The sequence below is a fragment of the Gallinula chloropus genome (genome assembly GCF_964237585.1).
Source record: "Gallinula chloropus genome assembly, chromosome: 6".
NCBI lineage: Eukaryota > Metazoa > Chordata > Aves > Gruiformes > Rallidae > Gallinula > Gallinula chloropus.
In genome coordinates this window covers 20,725,469-20,742,834 of record NC_140091.1, presented here as the reverse complement: position 1 = coordinate 20,742,834, position 17,366 = coordinate 20,725,469, and the positions used below count along the sequence as shown (strand labels likewise).

Sequence of the window (17,366 nt, the reverse complement as noted above, 5' to 3'; positions counted from 1 at the left end):
TTTCTCCTCCTCCTCTGCTCTTCCCTGGTCAGGCCCCACCTGGAATGTTGTGTCCAGTTCTGGGGTCCCTGGTACAAAAAAGCCAGGGATCTCCTTGAGAGAGTCCAGTGGAGACTGCGAAGGTGGTTAAGGGCCTGGAGCATCTCCCCTGTGAGGAAAGGCTGAGTGACCTGGGGCTGTTCAGCCTGGAGAAGAGAAGCCTGAGAGGGCATCTGATCAGTGTTTATCAATGGCTGAAGGGTGGGATACGGGGGCACATGGCCAGCCTCTTCTCAGTGTCTGTGGGGACAGGACAAGGGGCGATGGCCTCAAGTTGGAGCACAGGAAGTTCTGCACCAGTATGTGGCAGAACTTCTTCCCGGTGAGGGAGCCCTGGGACAGGCTGCCCAGGGGGGTGTGGAGTCTCCTTCTCCGGAGATATTCCAGCCCCGTTTGGATGCCTCCCTGTGTGACCTGTCCTAGGGACCCTGCTTTGGCAGGGGTTGGACCCGGTGAGCTCCGGAGCTCCCCTCCAACCCCTACAATTCTGGGAATCCATGAATTTCAGTCTCTCATTTCTCCACGGTGCCTGGGAGGTTGCAAGAAAAGCACTGGATTGCAGGGGCTGAGTTTGAAGATGCTTCTTTTTGTTAATTAATTAGGTTTTGATCAATTCTGACCACATTCTGCTTTCTTAGGAGCTGGAGCACCAGAGAGGAGCCCTTATGAATGAAATCCAAGCTGCCAAAAACTCTTGGTTTAGCAAAACCCTGAACTCTATCAAAACGGCCACAGGCACCCAGCCACCGCAGCAGCCTCAGCCGCCCCTGCCACCCAAAGAGGCCAGTACATAGTTCCAGCCAGAGCCGGTACCAGAGCACAAAGAACACCACAACCAAAACCCTGGAGGATTCTTCCAGTGGTGTCTCTCCTCTTGGGGAAAGGACAAAAGGCAGGAGCTCAGGCTTGGAGTGAAATTCTTCGGTGTTTTTCATTCATTCTTATGTGACCCTTTCCAAAGGGGAACAGATAATTTCAGTTTCGTGTTGAAATTCTTACTTCCCAAACTGCCTTGCTGAAAGCCACGTTCTGACACCTTCATACTTTTACACTTTATTTTATATGACTAGGCATTAAATAAACACTTCAGAACTAGGTCTTTAATATGCGACTAACGATTCAGACTTATTTTTATCTTGCGTAGAAGGGGTTTTTTTTTTTCTTTGGGAGGAAGAGAGAGTGGAAAACGTAAAGTACTGAAGCATAATCTCTTCATAGAAAGCACAGTGTAATAAGTACGTGTGTGCAGGCGTCTAGGATAACTGATGCCCTGGGACCATCTCAGAAGTTTATCGCAGCGCCTGCGTCCTGCAGAGAAGCACTTTTTGTAAAGCTTAGGCCATAGCAAAGATAGCCTTGTGCTCTCTCGGCACAACCATTTATGAGCTTCCCTGATTTAATTTCTTAGCTTTGATGAGGGTTTTTTCCCCCCAGGGACGCCAGCGGCGCGGCTCTCTGTAGCGCCGCTGCTTCAAGGCCATTGATGGCTGAAGCGGAATTTAACGTGAGGTTTCCTGGTTCCCGGGTTTGAGGTGCGTTTTTAATTAAGAACGGCAGGAAATCATCTCTTCCCCTTGGCATAAAGGGAAAACCCAGCCTTTATTGGAAATTTTTGCTGAGAAGCAGAGGGAAGACCTAGTGTAGCTTTGACCTTCTGGAAACCCTGCACAATAAAGGGTAGGTTTTATGAATAAAAAAGGAATGAAAAGCTTGCCCTGGGCCTAGGTTCAGGTTTTGAATTTGACACAGAAATTGAGGTATCAAAGAAAACACCCGAAAGGCTCGTGTTGCTCTGATGAATAAAGCATCACAGGAAACGAGGTCTGTTTGCCAGGAGTGTTTGGGCAGGAAATGCTACATCGGTATTACTTATTTTTATAAAACCAAACATTTTCCAAGTGGAATGCAGAACCCAGAGTTCCCCGTGGGGTAGACTTCTCTGATGATTCCCAAACCTTTCTGGTTGTTTTATATCCTTTAAGGTAAGAAAACTCAAAAGCGTTTGTTTCAAGTGAACATAAAGTGTTTATAGAAATACTTATTTCATGGAAAACTAAAACTATTGCTTGAACTGATGGAATATTTTTTTAATTCTACCTGTCATGTCTAAAGGTGGCCTCGCAGGTAAATATAGTTGCTGGACTAAAGGCTGTGTATTAATTGTTCCATTTACAAAATTGTTCCAGGGACTTTAGTTCCGTTTTGATCTTTCTTTTTATCCTTTTAATCCTAAGGAATGCCGTATCTTGTCAGTTTTGTACAATAAAATTCAATGAGACCCACCTTGTGCTTTGTTGTCAAGCATAATTGTGAGTTACTTGAAACAGGGTAGTACAAATGTAATGTTGCCTGTGCCAAAGGAATGGTTCTGGGAAGCAGTCAGCTGTTTGAAGTGCGAAATTAAAACGTAATCTTTGTCCTCACACAACTATCCTGCAGCGACGTTCTCTCTTCTAAGAGTGAGGAGTGTAAAAACATTAGTATTATAAACCATCCTTGCAGGACTGGTGATTATCTGGGAAAAGTAATGCAGTGAGGGGGAAAGAGCAGAAGGAATTTCTTTTGCAAAAATCAACCAAGGTCTTTCTGCCTGGTCACATTCTTGCTAAAAATATGTGCACAAATGTTTCCGTTCTCTTGAGTGGCCAAACCTGGCGTTTGTCGTGCACTGACCAGTGCGTCCTCGTGCTTCAGGCAAACCGCGTAGTACACAGGAACGGCCATTACAGAATACGTCTGCTTGTTAGGTTTGGGAGCGCTGTGCCCCTGAGCGGCACTGATGGTTTGAGGAGTGTCTGGATTTCTCACTTCATTTCTCTTAAACCATATTTCGATTTAAAACCTTGATTGGAAAAATGTAGCAGTGACAGTGAAGAATTGGTCCAGACTCTGATTGCCCGAGTGGCTGGGTTAACACAGCAGCTCAAAGGTCTCAGCCCGCCAGCTCCCCGGTGCACGGTCGTGTCCCTGCCCTCGTTAAGAGCACCTTGCTGGAGATGATTCAAAATTTTAAATAAAACCCCAAAGTGGGTGGATTTCCCCCCTCCTGATTAGTGCTTTGGCAAGTTAATGAGTTAAATCACCTCAAAGGGTCCAATGAGCACAAGTGGGAGTGGAACTTCTGCACTTCCTCACAAAAGTGCCACTAAATAAGCTCGCCGTGTTTCACGGAATGAGCTTTGGCACATCATCTGTCTCAGCATGGCAGCTCTTTGACTTTGGAAGCTGAGCTTCTGTACCAAAAACATGCTTGCTACCCATGAGCTGGGGTGATTTTGAAACCTGGTAGGATGGCAGCTGGCTTACATCAGCAGCAACAGTTTCAGAAGGCGGTGGCTGCATGATCGCACTCGCTTTCCATCTGTAGAGCCCAGGCAGTGCTTGTAGCAGGGGTTTTGGAAGAGCAAGATTTAGGCAGAAATCATATTCTCAAAGTTCCTGAAAGAATAAATTAAAAAATAATTCACTTTATGGCAGTTTCTCAGTGAGTAAGTGGAATGAATGCTAGTCAGAAATAAGGAGCAAAACTGCAGGAATAAAGCGGGCCAGCTGAAATTCTGCCCACTGACCTGACTGTAGGTGCTATTGGGAACCGAGCCTGGGGTGTAATTAGCCCTTTCAGCAGCGTGGGACAGAGCTACGTGCGTGTCTCCCAGATCACATGATCAGTCAGAGAGAGCTGGCCCATCATTAGCTTTTCAGCAGGAAACCTCATCAAAGTCTTGCTAAAACCCTTACTCTCACGTAGCGCTGGAAGAGCTAACATGGCTTGTTAAGTCTGCGGTGATTAATATTTTTTCCTGTGTCTATTAAGCTATGTACATTAAAAGCAATTTCAATTTTCTATATGTGGAACTAAATCTTGTTTTTTTACTTTTCCTGAGAATGCACAGCTCTGAAATAAAGCCCTTCCTTTGATTAGGGACAACCCTCCAAAGAATATTTTTAGTATGACTGTTTTATCTCGTTGGATCCTAATCTGTTCCTGAGGTGCCCAATATGGGGAGAAAGGGGAAAAAAAAGTACTTTTTTTTCACTTTAAATTAGAGAAGATGTTTTTACTTTGACTGTAATGCTTTACAGGATAAATGAAGCAAGGCTGATTTGGTTACATGATACATCAGTGAACTAGACTTGTATTATTTTCGTGACTAGAACTTAATAGAACAGGACTTACTTCACTTAGTTTAACAAATTGTAAATGTACCCAGAGAGAATTAAAACAATAAAACAGACAATAGTGTGCGTGGGGTTAATCTAAGGAACTGCAGGATCCTTCGGAGGTCGAGGTGCATTTCCATGTTCAGTGAAACCAGGTAGTCAGCCACAAGATCAGTACTGCCAGGTGACAGACACAGCCTGGTCCTGCCCGCTAATTAGTTCATTCTCTGATTTGCTACAGCTAAGTTAACACCCGTACTGCCCAGTTACACTGTATACATGGCTAAGCCAGGACTTCTCTTGGTTGACCCATGGAGTTTCTTGTAAGATGGGTGCTTTCACCTGTGACGTGGTGTTAGAACACCTCAGAACAAACACAGCTGTTTACAAGGGGGGCTGGAGATAAAAAGCCAAGAACTCAGCCTTTGGCAAAGCGTGAAGTGCCCCACTGACTTCAGAGTCACGATGTCACTTACTGCGGCCAGATAGGAGGAAATCAAAATCTGTGTTTACTGGCACTGAAGTGTGAGGACTTGGAAGTTACTTAAGTCGTGCTTTCTCCACGGGATAAAGGTAGGACTGCTCCTTCTGTCAAGTAGTGGCAGTGCTGTCCCTGAAACTACTTAGTGTGGGGGAGACCTTTACCCCTTACTCTGATTTACTGTTAGACTCAGGGATAGCTGGCATATTTCTGCATCATTTAATAAGCCTAAATACCTTTGGTGTTGAAAGCACTCTTCTTTTACAATGATGGTTTTCTCCCAGCTGCTGGAGAGAAAACCTGAGCGTATGTCACTGTCTGACCGTGAAGATGGGGGCAGAGAATTCTTTCTCTGAAGCCAGAGGGGCTGTTGTGGGTGAGCAGCACACCTCTCACAGCCAAGCCCCACAGAAGGGGCAGACAGGCAGACGGCTGGCTGCACAAGACGCATAATGCCGCGCATACCCGGGGCTGTGAGTGTGCACAGCACCAGGCATCGTGGTGTTCTCACCAACACAAAGGCTTGAGCTGTATTACCATTCAGCCTGTTCTCCTACTGGGACCTGTCCCGCTACCTCCTTCCAAGTAGTAATACTAAGGGGAGACACGATGAAGCACTCAAGTTTTGGCCTTTCAAGTCAGGTTAGGTGTAGGTCACAGCAGAACCGGGTTTACCCACAGAGTGATACTGGGAAATTCAAAGAATTAGCAGCTAGATGAATAATGTTCAGCGTTAATCAAGATCCTGTCTTTCTCAAGTCGAAAGTCTATGTCGTTTATTGCAGGATCATGACTTAAGGTGAACAGGTTAATCCTCCAGGAATACAGGGCTCTCCCATTTCTCCTGGAGTCCAATGGCTTTGCTACTGAATGTATTTCATGCTATTTTTACCTGAAAAAGGAAAAAAAAAAAAAGATATGGTTAGAGAATTAGGACATTACTTCCTCTTATTTTCTTATTAGGTGGGACTTGCTTTTATTTAACCTGTAAAGGGATATATATGTATCTTTGGAAAACTATATCTTATATATAGAATAATATATAGGAAACTGAACCACAAGGGGATAAATACATCAGAAGGATTGGTATCATGAATTGCAATTGTGATTTGATACCACCGGAATCCTGGGCTGTACTGATTTCCTTTCAGTTTCTCTTATTTTTGTGGTTTATATAATACATGGATGGAAATCACTGGTGTTTCTCCAGATCCCGATTCCCTCCTTCCAGTAATCCCTGGGCTTGCACTGCTGCTGATACCACCTTCAAAAGCTGCGCCAGGAGTGCTCCTGAGCTCTGGGAGCCGCTGCTTTCCCACAGAAGAATCTCTTGCTTCTCTGAACCGGAAAAAGATGGCACAGGAACCCAGAACAGGGGCTAGCTGAGCATGATCCAGATCCAGATTCCCTCAGAGTCTGTCATTTGTGGTGGATTTGCTTCAGCACATGGAAAACAGAGAACAGCTTCAGACCTCTGACTTCATTACAATGATGTTTTCCAGGCTGGGAGTTGCACTTGGTATCTGGGCGTGCCCTGAGATCACAAAATAGGTTTTCCTAAAAAAGTTATGGAAAAAAAAAAAAGACCATCCTAGCAAGAGCAGGCTGAGAACAATTGAGTACTGCCAGTACCTCTGTAACAAATCCATGTATTATATAAAGTATAATATGGAAATATAAGTGTAATGCTTGTTATTAAAAGTGCAATTCAATGTACATGGTCTCAACAAATGTTTACTTTTTTAATTGTTACAGAATTGTTTGGATCAGTACCTTGTTATCATTGTGTGAATGATGCCTTGTAAAATAAATGGAAATGCAAACAAAAGTGAGAATAAGGTGCTTGTTTTCATCAGCCATTTCCTTATGGAACAGCTTTAATCTGTTTGTGATCATAAACAGCTGCTGTGCACAGGAGTAAATTCCAATTGACCAGTTGTGTTTTCTAGATAAAAACCCTAAGCCCTTAAATCAGCATGAGCTGGCATTCCTCAATTTGGAATAAATATTAATTAAAATAAGGTGTTCCCTTTGAGGGAATTCTTTTTAAATGCTGATGGGTTGTATCCTGCCCTGGCTTCCACTGCTTATAGAAGACATTTGGAGGCCAAGACTGACTCTTCCACTACCTGCTCACAGAAGGGTTATCATTGCCTTCTGGGGTTTTTTTAACTCCCAGGCACATTAAATCCCCTGAAGGGGCTGGAGAGCAAACCTTCTGAGGAGCGGCCAATGGAGCGGGGGGTGTTCAGCCTGTAGGAGTCTGAAGGGTGACTGAGGAGTCTGAAGAGTCCTACAGTGACCTGACAGGAGGGTGTAGAGAGGTGGGTGATGGTCTCTTCATGCAAGCAACCAGTGACAGAACGAGGGGCAATGGGCTCAAGCTGCACCAGGGCAGGGTCAGATCAGACATTAGGAAAAAGTTCTTCCCTGAAAGGGTTATGGGGCACTGGCACAGGCTGCCCAGGGAGGGGCTGAGTCCCTGACCCCGGGTGTGTTTAACAGACGGTAGATGAGGTGCTCAGGGAGATGGGTTAGTAGAGGACGGGTATGGTTGGACTTGATGATTTCGAAGGTCTCTTCCAACCCACTGATTCTGTGATTTTAACGCTGCCTGAGGCCGGGGATAGGGGTCTGTTTTCACAGAATGCGTTAGGTGGGAAAGGACCTTCCAAGGCCATCTAGTGCCACCCCTGCAGTGAGCGGGGAGACCCTGAACGACAGCAGGTTGCTCAAAGGCCCCTCAAGCCTGACCCTGAATGCCTCAGGGCGGCAGTAACGGCCCGCCAAAAGCCGGCGGCGCCTTTGCGTCACTTCCGCGGCGCGCACGCTCTCGCGGGGCGTGGGCGTGGCGGGAGGCCGGAAGGTTCCAGAGGGGCCGCGGGAGGCGTCGCCGCTGCTGCCGCCGGGGGGGTCGCTCCGCACGCGACATGGCCGCAGCGCGCGAGGAGGTGAGTGGGCCCCGCCCCGTCCCCCAGGAGCTCTGATGGGAACCGGCCGGGACGGTGCTCCGCGCCGCGCCGCCGGGGGCCGGGCTGTGCGCTGCGCTGCGAGGGACGGTGGCCTGGCCGCGGTTGGGAGGCGTGGGGTCAGGCGGCTTGTGCGGCCGGGGGCGCGGCGGGGAGCTAAGAGCGCCTCTCCCCGGGGGTCTGCCGTGCGCGCTGGGCACGGCCCGGGGCTGAGGGGAGCTGCCGGGGCGCCGCTCCGCGTGCCGCTGGCGGCAGCGTTAGGCCGCGGCGTGGGAAGCGCGCGCGGCGCGAGGGGCGGGGGGTGCGCGCTCGGCCGGGGGTGCGAGGAGGGGGAAGAACTCGCTCGGCGAGCCCGAGGCGGCTGCGGCTGGGGCGCCTGGGGGAGCCGGGCTGGCGGAGCGCGGCGCCGAGCCTCCGGCGAAAGGAGCTGTGCCCGCTGACCCGCGTGTGGCTTCTCTCCGGGAGCAGCTGCAGAAGGATTTGGAGGAGGTTAAAGAGCTGCTCGTGAAGGCCACGAGGAAGCGGGTTCGCGATGTCCTGCTGGTGGAGAAGCACAAGCTGGAGGTAGAGATCAAGAATCAGCCTCCACCGACGCCGAAGGATGCGGCGGAGGAAGACAAGTCCTCGCTGGGAGGGTACACTGTGAAGATAAACAATTACGGTAGGGCCGCTTTCCTGAACGCGCGGGTAGAGCTCGAGCATCTCTCTGGAAGGAAGGCACGGTGGCAGCATCAGTGCTGGAAGCCCCTGAGTGTTCTAGGGAAGAAGAGAGACCCTGCTTTAAAGAATACCCTGTGCTCCTCCTGCCACCCCAGCCACGCTGCATTATTCCTGTTTGTGCATTAGTGCTGATGGGGTGTGCTGATGACCCCTGGTGTACCAACCAGTGCTTTTCCTTCGCCCAGCACTTAGCAGGAATGAAAGCACCAGCTTTGGCTTCTCTGCTTGCCTTGTAGGTGAGAGGGAATTGCTTGAGATACTTGCTGGGAGCTGTGGGGGGTGGGGTGGAAAGTGGGTCAAGGAAACCAGCAAAAGCAGACAGCTACTTCTGACTCCCCCTACACAGAGTTACTCTCTTTTTACCTGAGCCGACACATGGGTTTTCTCAGAATTTGCAGGAATTTGGGGACAGGGCGACATGTGGAAGCTTCCTTTTGCTCTCAATTAATTCTTGTACAAGTTGTGTCTTTCCCTCATCCCTCTGAGGATTGTTTCAGTAAGGCAGAGATCCTAGTTGTTGCTGAGGGGACGTGGTGGGGAGAGTTGGAAAAGAAGGTGTGGCACTTACGAAGAATAACTAAAACTTGATCTCTCTCTTTTTTTTCCTTGCAGCCTGGGATCAGTCAGATAAGTTTATTAAACTTTACATCTCTTTAAATGGAGTCCAGAAGCTTCCAGCTGAGAATGTGCAGGTGAATTTCACGGAGAGGTGAGTCCATATTGGTGCACCACTCCACAGGGGAGAGCATGGATAAAGATCACTATTTGAAATACAGCAGTGTGTTGTGTTGAGTTCTGCTCTGGATCAGCACTTTTCTTCTTGTTTTAAGCTTGAGTGGTATTAGCTTTCTGTAGCGCTTGGCACATACCCTTAAGTATAGTCCTCCTTGGGATGTTTTCATTTTGCAAATGCTTGTTGCACCTCACCACACTTGGCAGGATATGTGACTTTCTGATCGTGATAGAAGGAATTCTAAAAGATCTTGATACGTTGTAAAGTTTGGATAAAGTCCTTTTAAATGCTCAGCATTCAGTCCAACTGAAGAGTTGGGAGCCCTGGGAAGACAGGAATTCAAGCCGGTTGATAAGCTTTCCCAAGAAATACACCTGCTAAAGGGCTTTCAGACACCAGGTTTGGTGCCAAGACACACCAGTGTTAATAGTGATTGGAATAGTTGTCTCCTTCCTAGCTCCACTTTCTGATTCCAGGTCGTTTGATCTGCTGGTGAAGAATCTGAATGGGAAGAACTACACCATGACCTTCAACAACCTCCTGAAGCCCATCTCTGTGGAAGGCAGCACTAGAAAGGTCAGTGTGCCTCCTCTGATAAGAGATACTCAGGTCCCTTGCAAAGTGCCGAGTTTGTCGCCAGGTTCAAGAGATTCAGTGCTCACCTTCAGTCCCTCCCTTCTGCTTGTAAAGGGAGAATCTGAATGCGATTCTGATGGGACTGTAATTGTCATAATTGGGGAGTTATTCTCTTGAACCCATGGGCTTCTGTTTCAGCAGATCATGTCTGGATATTTTGCCCTTTTTCTAAACACTTTTCCCAACAGAATCTCAGAAATAATTAAGCAGAAAATACTGCTAAGGACCCGTTTGCACCCTTGTGCTTTTAAATACCTCTGGGAGATTCTTTGCCGTGTGGAGGTCCAGGCGGATTGCTGGCAGACAGAAGCATTAGCAAGCCAAAATGGGCATTGTACCTGGAGCAAAGTCTGAAACCTGCTCCGTGTTTGTGCAGGGATGTTGCTCCAGGATTGAGCTCTAGTAACACTTTGCTGGCTGCAACTGGTAATGGTGTCTGCACTCTTGCTACTCATAGCGCCTTTCTGTGCTCAGGGATGTCTGACATACCTCATGTGCCTTCTGTGCACTGTGCTTGGTGACATCAGAGGTAAAGAAATGATGGTGCAGCTTGAAATGGCCCTAAAACTAGGGCAGGGTAAAATTAAAACAGCTGAGATAAATGAGGGTGATGCTCTGGTGATGTTTAACGCAGCATAAAAGCAAGCAGTAGCCACGCACTTGCAGAGCTAAAGCTCCAGCAGACTCCTTTCTGCTGCGGCACACAGAGTTATTTGTGAAATTTAGGTCAGAGTTGCAATTAAACAGGCTTTACTTGTAACTTGCAAACATGTTGCAAGATTGAGCAATGCCCTAAAATAGAGTTTCTTACCCTTGGAGAAATAAATTGGGAGAGCTTCTACCTGACCTTGGCATTCTCAGAGAAGTTTAGTAAATATAGCCACCCCTTACCCAATAGTCTTGGGTACTTTGAGTGCCCTGAGAATCATGGAGTGGTGTTTCTGCAGCAGTTCTTCTGCATTGGTACTATGGAACTGTACTGGTATGGTGTCAGTCACACTCCTTAAGTTGTCCACAACAGGGTTCATTCTTTGTACCCTGAAGCAGAGAACTTGATGTAACTTCTGTGTGCTGCATGATAATAGCTGACATGTTTCAAGAATCTGTGAGTATAGAAAGAGGTTTATGTAATCGAATTCTGTTCGTGGTGGTTATGACTGGCATCCCTTTGTGAAGTATTGTAACTTCCCTGCTGTTCTCCATACAGATAAAGACAGATACGGTCCTTGTGATGTGTAGGAAGAAGCGGGAGGAGAAATGGGAATGTCTCACTCAGGTGGAAAAAGAAAGCAAAGAGAAAGAGTAAGTGTCCCTACAACCCTCCATCTTGCTTTCCGTTTCTTCTTCTCCAGGTGACTTTAGGACTGCCAGGAGAGCAGATCCACACTGGCTGTGCAGTCAGACTGAGAACCCCTGTTCTTGGGGTTGGGCTCTTAAGGTTTTTGAGAATCATTAGCTTTGGAAACTCTCTGGTACTGGTAGGGCTGGCAATGGAGACTGTAGAATCCCAGACTGCATTACATAGGAAGGGCCCTTCAAAGGCCATCTTGTCCAACCCCTGTGGTGAGCAGAGACACCTTGAACTAGATCAGGTCACTCAGAGCCCCGTCAAGCCTGACCCTGAGTGTCTCTGAGGATGGGGCTTCCACCACCTCTCTGGGCAACCTGTACCAGTGTCTCAGCACCCTGAGAGTGAAGAGCAGCTTCCTAAGGTCTCATCTAAACCCACTCTGCTCTAGTTTACATCGCCCCTCGTCCTGTCACTCCATGCCCTTACAAACAGCCCTTCCCAGCTTTCCTGTAGGTCCCTCCAGGGACTGGAGATAGGGTAGAAGCATGGCAAACAGCTACTCCAAGTGTGTTACTGCTAAAGATGAAGGCTGCATCATAGGAAATACAACAGGTAAGACCTGCAGTGAGAGTGCTAAAGGTAATCAAAGATTCATTTATATTTTGATGGCTGCATTCATTGCAGAAACTGCTCTAGGCTAAATATATCTACTCCCCCCAGCTGTGCTGGGCAAAATAATTACTTTGTCCCCTGTGTGAAGTGTGCAAAAATCCCAGTGTTCTTTTGGCAAAACAAGTTTTGGCTTTTTGTGTATGTTTATAGGATGATTTGCAAATTTGAGCAATCGTAACTAAGCCTAAGAATTTAGTGCAAAGCTACCTTCCACTTTCACATGACATCACTGGAGATTAGAAGGTTACTTGACTACTAGTGCAGGTTGCTGGCAGGACAGGGTCATTTCATTAAAGCCCTCCCTTGTGCAGAGAAGTCCTGCACGCTGCTCAGCCTGTCACAGTTCGTGTGTACAGCGACATACATGAAATGTTGAGGATTTACCATCTGGTGGATGAGAAACTTAACATGAGCCAGCAGTGTGCTTTTGCAGCTCGCAAGGCCAATGGTATCCTGGGCTCCATCAGCAGAGGGGTGGCAGCAGGGACAGGGAGGGGATTGTCTCTCCTCTGCTCTTGTGAGGCCCCATCTGGAGTCCTGTGTCCAGATCTGGGGCCTCAATACAAGAAAGATGTAGAACTGTTGGAGAGGGTTCAGAGCAGCTACAAAGAAGATTAGAGGGCTGGAGCACCTCCCCTGCGAAGAGAGGCTGGGGGAGCTGGGCTTGTTCAGCCTGGAGAAAAGAAGGCTGTGGGGGGACCTCACTGCAGCCTTCCAGTACCTGAAGGGAGCAGAGACACAGGAGGGGAATCAACTTTTAAAAAGTGTAGACACTGTCAGGACAAGGGGGGTGGATTAAAGCTAAAGGAAGGAAGGTTTAGATTAGATACTAGTGGGAATTTCTTTGCAGAGAGAGTGGTGAGGGGCTGGAACGGGCTGCCCAGAGAGGTGGTGGATGCCCCATCCCTGGAAGTGTTCAAGGCCAGGTTGGATGGGGCCCTGGGCAACCTTGTGTAGATCCAGGCCTGGAGGTTGGTGGCTCTATGATCCTCGGGGTCCTTTCCAACCCATGCCATTCTATGATTCTATGGCAAAGGAGTGGCTTCAGAAACCTCCCAGCTTCCTGGTGTGCCTGGGTCCTTGGTTAGCTCTGTGCTTGGGGAACTTGCTCCCTCTGCCGATCTGTTTTCACCTGCGTGTTTCAGGCAGCCTGCAGCTGCAGGAGGAGTACAGAGCGGGTGTTAGGTGCAGTTAGGGCACAGCATACCCAGGTGCTTCCTCTGTGGGTGGCACCGTTTGCCCTCTGGCTGCTTGGAGTGCTTTGAAGTGCAAGGTGTTAGAAACGAGTCAGAGAACCTCTGAAAAACGGGAAGCAGAAGATGCCTTTTGGGTTGTGAGTGTGAGCGCTTCAAGGAGCGAAGTGTCACCGTCTTTTCTATTTTTATTCACTTAGCAGCACAGATATTAGCATTTTCTGTTCTATTCCACTCCTGCTTCCTAAAATTGGGTTTGGGTTGTGCTTCCTGGGCCGTGTTTACTGTAAAATGCTTCCTGTCATCCTTAGTGGGGCAGCTCTAGGTATACTACTCAACCTGCGCTTGCTTTGAGGGTGCTCTCTAGGATTTTCCTTCCTCAGAAGCTGATTTTAGACTGCCAGGGTCTAAAGACTTTGCCAAATCAAAATCCTTGCTGTTGCCAGGATGTTCCAAACAAATACCAGTGTATTTTTGCACAGAATTGTTGGATAAACCTGATGTTCTTGCCTGTGTCTGTCTTGCAGAAAGGCTGCCTACGACACCTCGGATCCTAGTGAAGGGCTCATGAACCTTTTAAAGAAGATGTACGCGGAGGGGGATGATGAAATGAAGCGCACCATCAACAAGGCCTGGGTTGAAAGCAGAGAAAAGCAATCCAAAGGGGACATACCAATGGATATTTGAAAGTACTCTGAGGGCCGCCTTAATACTGATCTTCCATGTGAGACACGCTGTGCTGCAAAGATGGTTGTGTAAACAATGTTCTTCCAAGCAAAGACAGTCATCTTCCATTTCAGGTTGGAGAAAAATTATTTAAATAAAATAGCTTGTAAAGCATTTCCTTCAGTCAAGTGGTTCACCGTTTCCTGAAGAGCGGAGCATAGGTATGTCCTCACACCTCCTTGAAAAAGCCTCTCATCTGAGTAGTGTTGTGAGACTGAGACCAGTATGTCAAAGGACAGGAGTCAAGCGACAGCTGGGGGCTAAGGTCATGCTCACTGTGTGGGGTGTGGGGGTTTTGATCAGATGCAGGGAAAATACGTTGGACTGGAAAGCATGTCACAGGAGGAAAAACACTGAAGGAAGTAGAACCACTATCTGGAGCATTTGATAGTTGAGCAGAAACAATGTGGTGGTGATCCTGTGGCATACAAATTAAATGACTACGCTCAGAAATTAATTTCTGGCTGTTTAACCATTCTGATTTTGAAAATGAAGATAGGTTGTTAATGCCTATGCTGTGACCTCCTTGGGGTGTCTTTTTGAGGCGCTTATCAGTCAGAAGAGTTGCTGATGCTGGACAGAATTTGCCCTGGCTCTATCAGTACGGGAGGAAGGGAGACAAGCTCCACTTTCTCCTACCAATTTTCACAGGTTTTAAGGTAACAGAAGTGTACTGAGGGAGCCTGTGCAGAGCAAGAGTAGCTAAACTTGAGGCCTTGTTTTATTTTCGGTTCGTGCTCATCCTTGTTCATGGCAGAATGCTACTTTGCCCTGTTGTACAATTTCATTTATGCTTTTACCCAAATTACCCATGGTGACTTAACCGTGTGATGGCAAAAAAAAAACCTGCTTAAACGAGCTTTGTGCTGTATGTCTTTATTTCTCAGAAACTTCAGCCTCGTTCTGCAGCGATCGAGCAGCGGTTTATTTTTCTCCCCTGCCCCTCAAAATTTAACTCCTGTCACAGAGAACAGCCGAGTGCAGGCTGATGCCAGACTCTTAGACACCGATAGTTTGGCTTTAATTACTCAGAGACTGAGCTTGTGTTGTGCTGCTTCCAAGTGGTGATCTACCACATGGCCCTCTGTATCCCAGACATCTGAGCGTGGTCTGCAAAGTGGCGGAACACGATTCTGCTGAGCCGCCAGCGCCGCTTCACCCCCCGAGGGCGGGATGTCAGGACGCACCTATTGCGGATCCTCACAGGGCAGCTGTCCCGGGGCAAGGCTCCAATCTCTTTATCAGCCACCTCCTAGAAGAGAATACCATAGCACAGGATCAGTCTGTTCCTCAGGATTTTCAGGGGGCTTGCTGCCAGACCTCAAAGTCCAGCTGTAGACAAGGCACCATCGTGAGCTTCTCTACCACCTCCCAAGTACGATTCGCTACTTGACAGGGAACTTCTGCCTGTATTCCTTGCTTGACCCACCCTTTCTGGCTATCCTAACACTGACTGTAAATTGATCCACATGGAAACCCTAAAGCTACTCTTATCACACAGACTGAAAAACCTCACACCAATTCTAGTTGGTCAAAAATCTGCTTGTCTTTGTGTTGCAGGGTGGGCTAGTCCTTTAACAGACCCAGAATTTACCCTCATTACAGAGTGAACAACCTCAAGCCAGTAGTTCTTGCTTAGTCCCCTGCCTTCCCAGCTGACATGCTCCAGTGTCAGTAAAAGGAATCTCACATAGCATGCTGCAGAAGGAGCTGCAGCCAGAGGACAAGTTGAGGTGTCTGTTCTAAACAGAAGGTTTAAGGAAGGTGCTGTGAGAGCTTAATGGTTTTCAGGAAACACCAGGTAGCAGCAGTTGAAGTGTAAGAACAAGGTGAGCTCAGCATGGCGATGCAGCCTCAAGGCAGTCCACTTGTGGGTTAGGTAAGCACCCCTACCTGTATCACTCTTAGCACAACACTTTCTGAGGGACAGAAGGGCTCCAGGAATCCTGCGTTCAGTCACCGTAGGAAGGCACAGCGGGGGTCAAAGGAAGGTCTGAGGCTGGACCACAAAGCCCCACAGTGTTGCAGGAGTGCAGAAAAGCAATAGTGTGAGGCTATCTTCTAAAGGAATTTGCCTTCAAAGGAAGACAGCACCAAGGCAGTAGCAATATGACCTTCAGCTTCAGTAACTGCAAGGTCAGTAGGACTTCTTATTTTGAGCTAGTTCATTCCTAGGATTTTATTCAGGATTAACTCTGCTTTCAGAGAAAACTTGTAACTTCTTAAGGCTTTGAAGCCCAGTTAACATTTTGATGGGGAGGAAAAAGTTACTTTCCTAGAGTAAACTTTTTTTTTTTCTTCATTCTAACTGCTGCTCTGACCAAGTGACTTCAAAGAAGTAACAAAAGTAACTGAGGAATATCAAAAGCAAAGCTGATTGGTATTTTTTATTATATTCTGTTGTTCTGTAAGGACATCCAACACAGACCAGACTTGCTAAGATAATGGTAAAGTCAATATATAAAAGCAGATTAATACACTTTCTCCCCTAGGCTATTTAAGCATGAAAGGATCTCAGCAAAACTGGCCATGGCCAGATTAAATCCATATAGGAATATTTCTGATACTTGCCAATGTTTTTAATGCTTAGTATGGAAGGCCAAGATGAATATATGCATTTTGAGGAACAGATCTAACACCCAGATCTGATGTAGCTTTTACATGGTCACAGCATAGGCAAGGAGTAAAATGAAGTATTTCTAATTGAACAAATTGGGGGGCTTGGCTGGAGCAGGCTTCCAGGTTTTTAAATAAATGTAATGGCAGAAACTCCTGAAGTTTATTTAGGAGACTAGGAACATAACCATATACTATCCCACATTACAGGAATATAAGGGAAATGACTCTCTGAATGCATGCTGACAGCCCTGAGAAAAAAACTGGCTGCCCAGAGAGGTTGGGGAGTCTCCTCCTCTGGAGACATTCAAACCTGCCTGGATGCGTTCCTGTGTGATTCAGTCTCAGTGATCCTGCTCTGTCAGGGGGGTTGGACTAGATGATCTTTTAAGGTCCTTTCCAACTCCTCATGTTCTGTGATTCTGGGATGTAGTGTTACAGATACTGCTCACACCAAAACACCAACTCCATCAGCTTCCAGGCAGGAGAAACACTGTGGTAAATACCCTGGAGAAGCCCAGGCCCAAAGACGCCTGGGTGCTAGCTGGAACTGTGCCATGTGATGTGGCTCTTGAGCCCAGGAGTTAGGGAAAGGCAAGTGGCCGTAACGCGGTGCGGCTGCCGGGTACCTGCAGCTCCTTGGGAAGGATGGTGTTCTTCCGTATGGCGTTGATCCGCAGCCTCTCGTCTGCGTACTCGTAGGCCAGTTTCCTTCTCTTGACGTCCCGCAGCATCCTCCAGTCCACGTAGTAGCTCCGTGCTTGCCGTGTGCAGACTGAGGGGAGCACCTAATTTAAAAACCAGATTTCTCGTTCCCGCCAGCCGCACGCACGGTTTGCCCCGTTCAAGCACCAAGTACTCCCCATAATCCTGTTCCTGAACGGGACCTTTCCCGCCGCGCACCCCCGCCCGGCCAGGCGGCCTGTGCCCCGGCGCTCCAGGGAGGTTTGGGCCGGCCGCCGCCTCCCCCAGCGGCCCGACGAACCCCGCAGCTTCTCCCCCGGTGCCTCGGCCGCGCCGACCCCGGCCGTGAAGGGGAACAAGGGAGGAGGGAGCCGAGCTGACCTGCCGAGTGGCCCGCAGCACCCAGCCTAGCGCGGACGCCGCCATCTTCTCGGTGCGGCCGTAC

General features: G+C 48.0%; 3 protein-coding genes across 7 annotated transcripts in view; 2 read left to right on the top strand and 1 right to left on the bottom strand.

Moving 5' to 3' along the window:
* RABGAP1L (RAB GTPase activating protein 1 like) overlaps positions 1-2,321 on the top strand; it is a gene marked incomplete at its 5' end in the record, with an annotated part of 256,452 nt that extends 254,131 nt beyond the window's left edge. For all 5 annotated transcript variants that reach the window (XM_084266225.1, XM_084266228.1, XM_084266226.1 and 2 more), the window contains one exon: positions 678-2,321. In XM_084266225.1, the coding sequence (XP_084122351.1) occupies positions 678-833 (156 nt within the window). In that variant the 3' untranslated portion in view covers positions 834-2,321. The remainder of the gene's footprint in view (positions 1-677) is intronic.
* Positions 2,322-7,533: 5,212 nt separating this feature from the next.
* CACYBP (calcyclin binding protein) lies at positions 7,534-14,480 on the top strand. The gene is made up of 6 exons (XM_084266339.1): positions 7,534-7,632; positions 8,119-8,311; positions 8,983-9,079; positions 9,580-9,679; positions 10,947-11,041; positions 13,423-14,480. Exons 1-6 carry the CDS (start codon positions 7,612-7,614, stop codon positions 13,580-13,582), a joined length of 666 nt encoding a protein of 221 aa, XP_084122465.1. The 5' UTR covers positions 7,534-7,611; the 3' UTR covers positions 13,583-14,480.
* Positions 14,481-14,487: 7 nt separating this feature from the next.
* Positions 14,488-17,366, bottom strand: MRPS14 (mitochondrial ribosomal protein S14). The gene is made up of 3 exons (XM_084266340.1): positions 17,303-17,366; positions 16,867-17,025; positions 14,488-14,873 (listed from the first exon to the last, which is right to left on the bottom strand). Exons 1-3 carry the CDS (start codon positions 17,345-17,347, stop codon positions 14,691-14,693), a joined length of 387 nt encoding a protein of 128 aa, XP_084122466.1. The 5' UTR covers positions 17,348-17,366; the 3' UTR covers positions 14,488-14,690.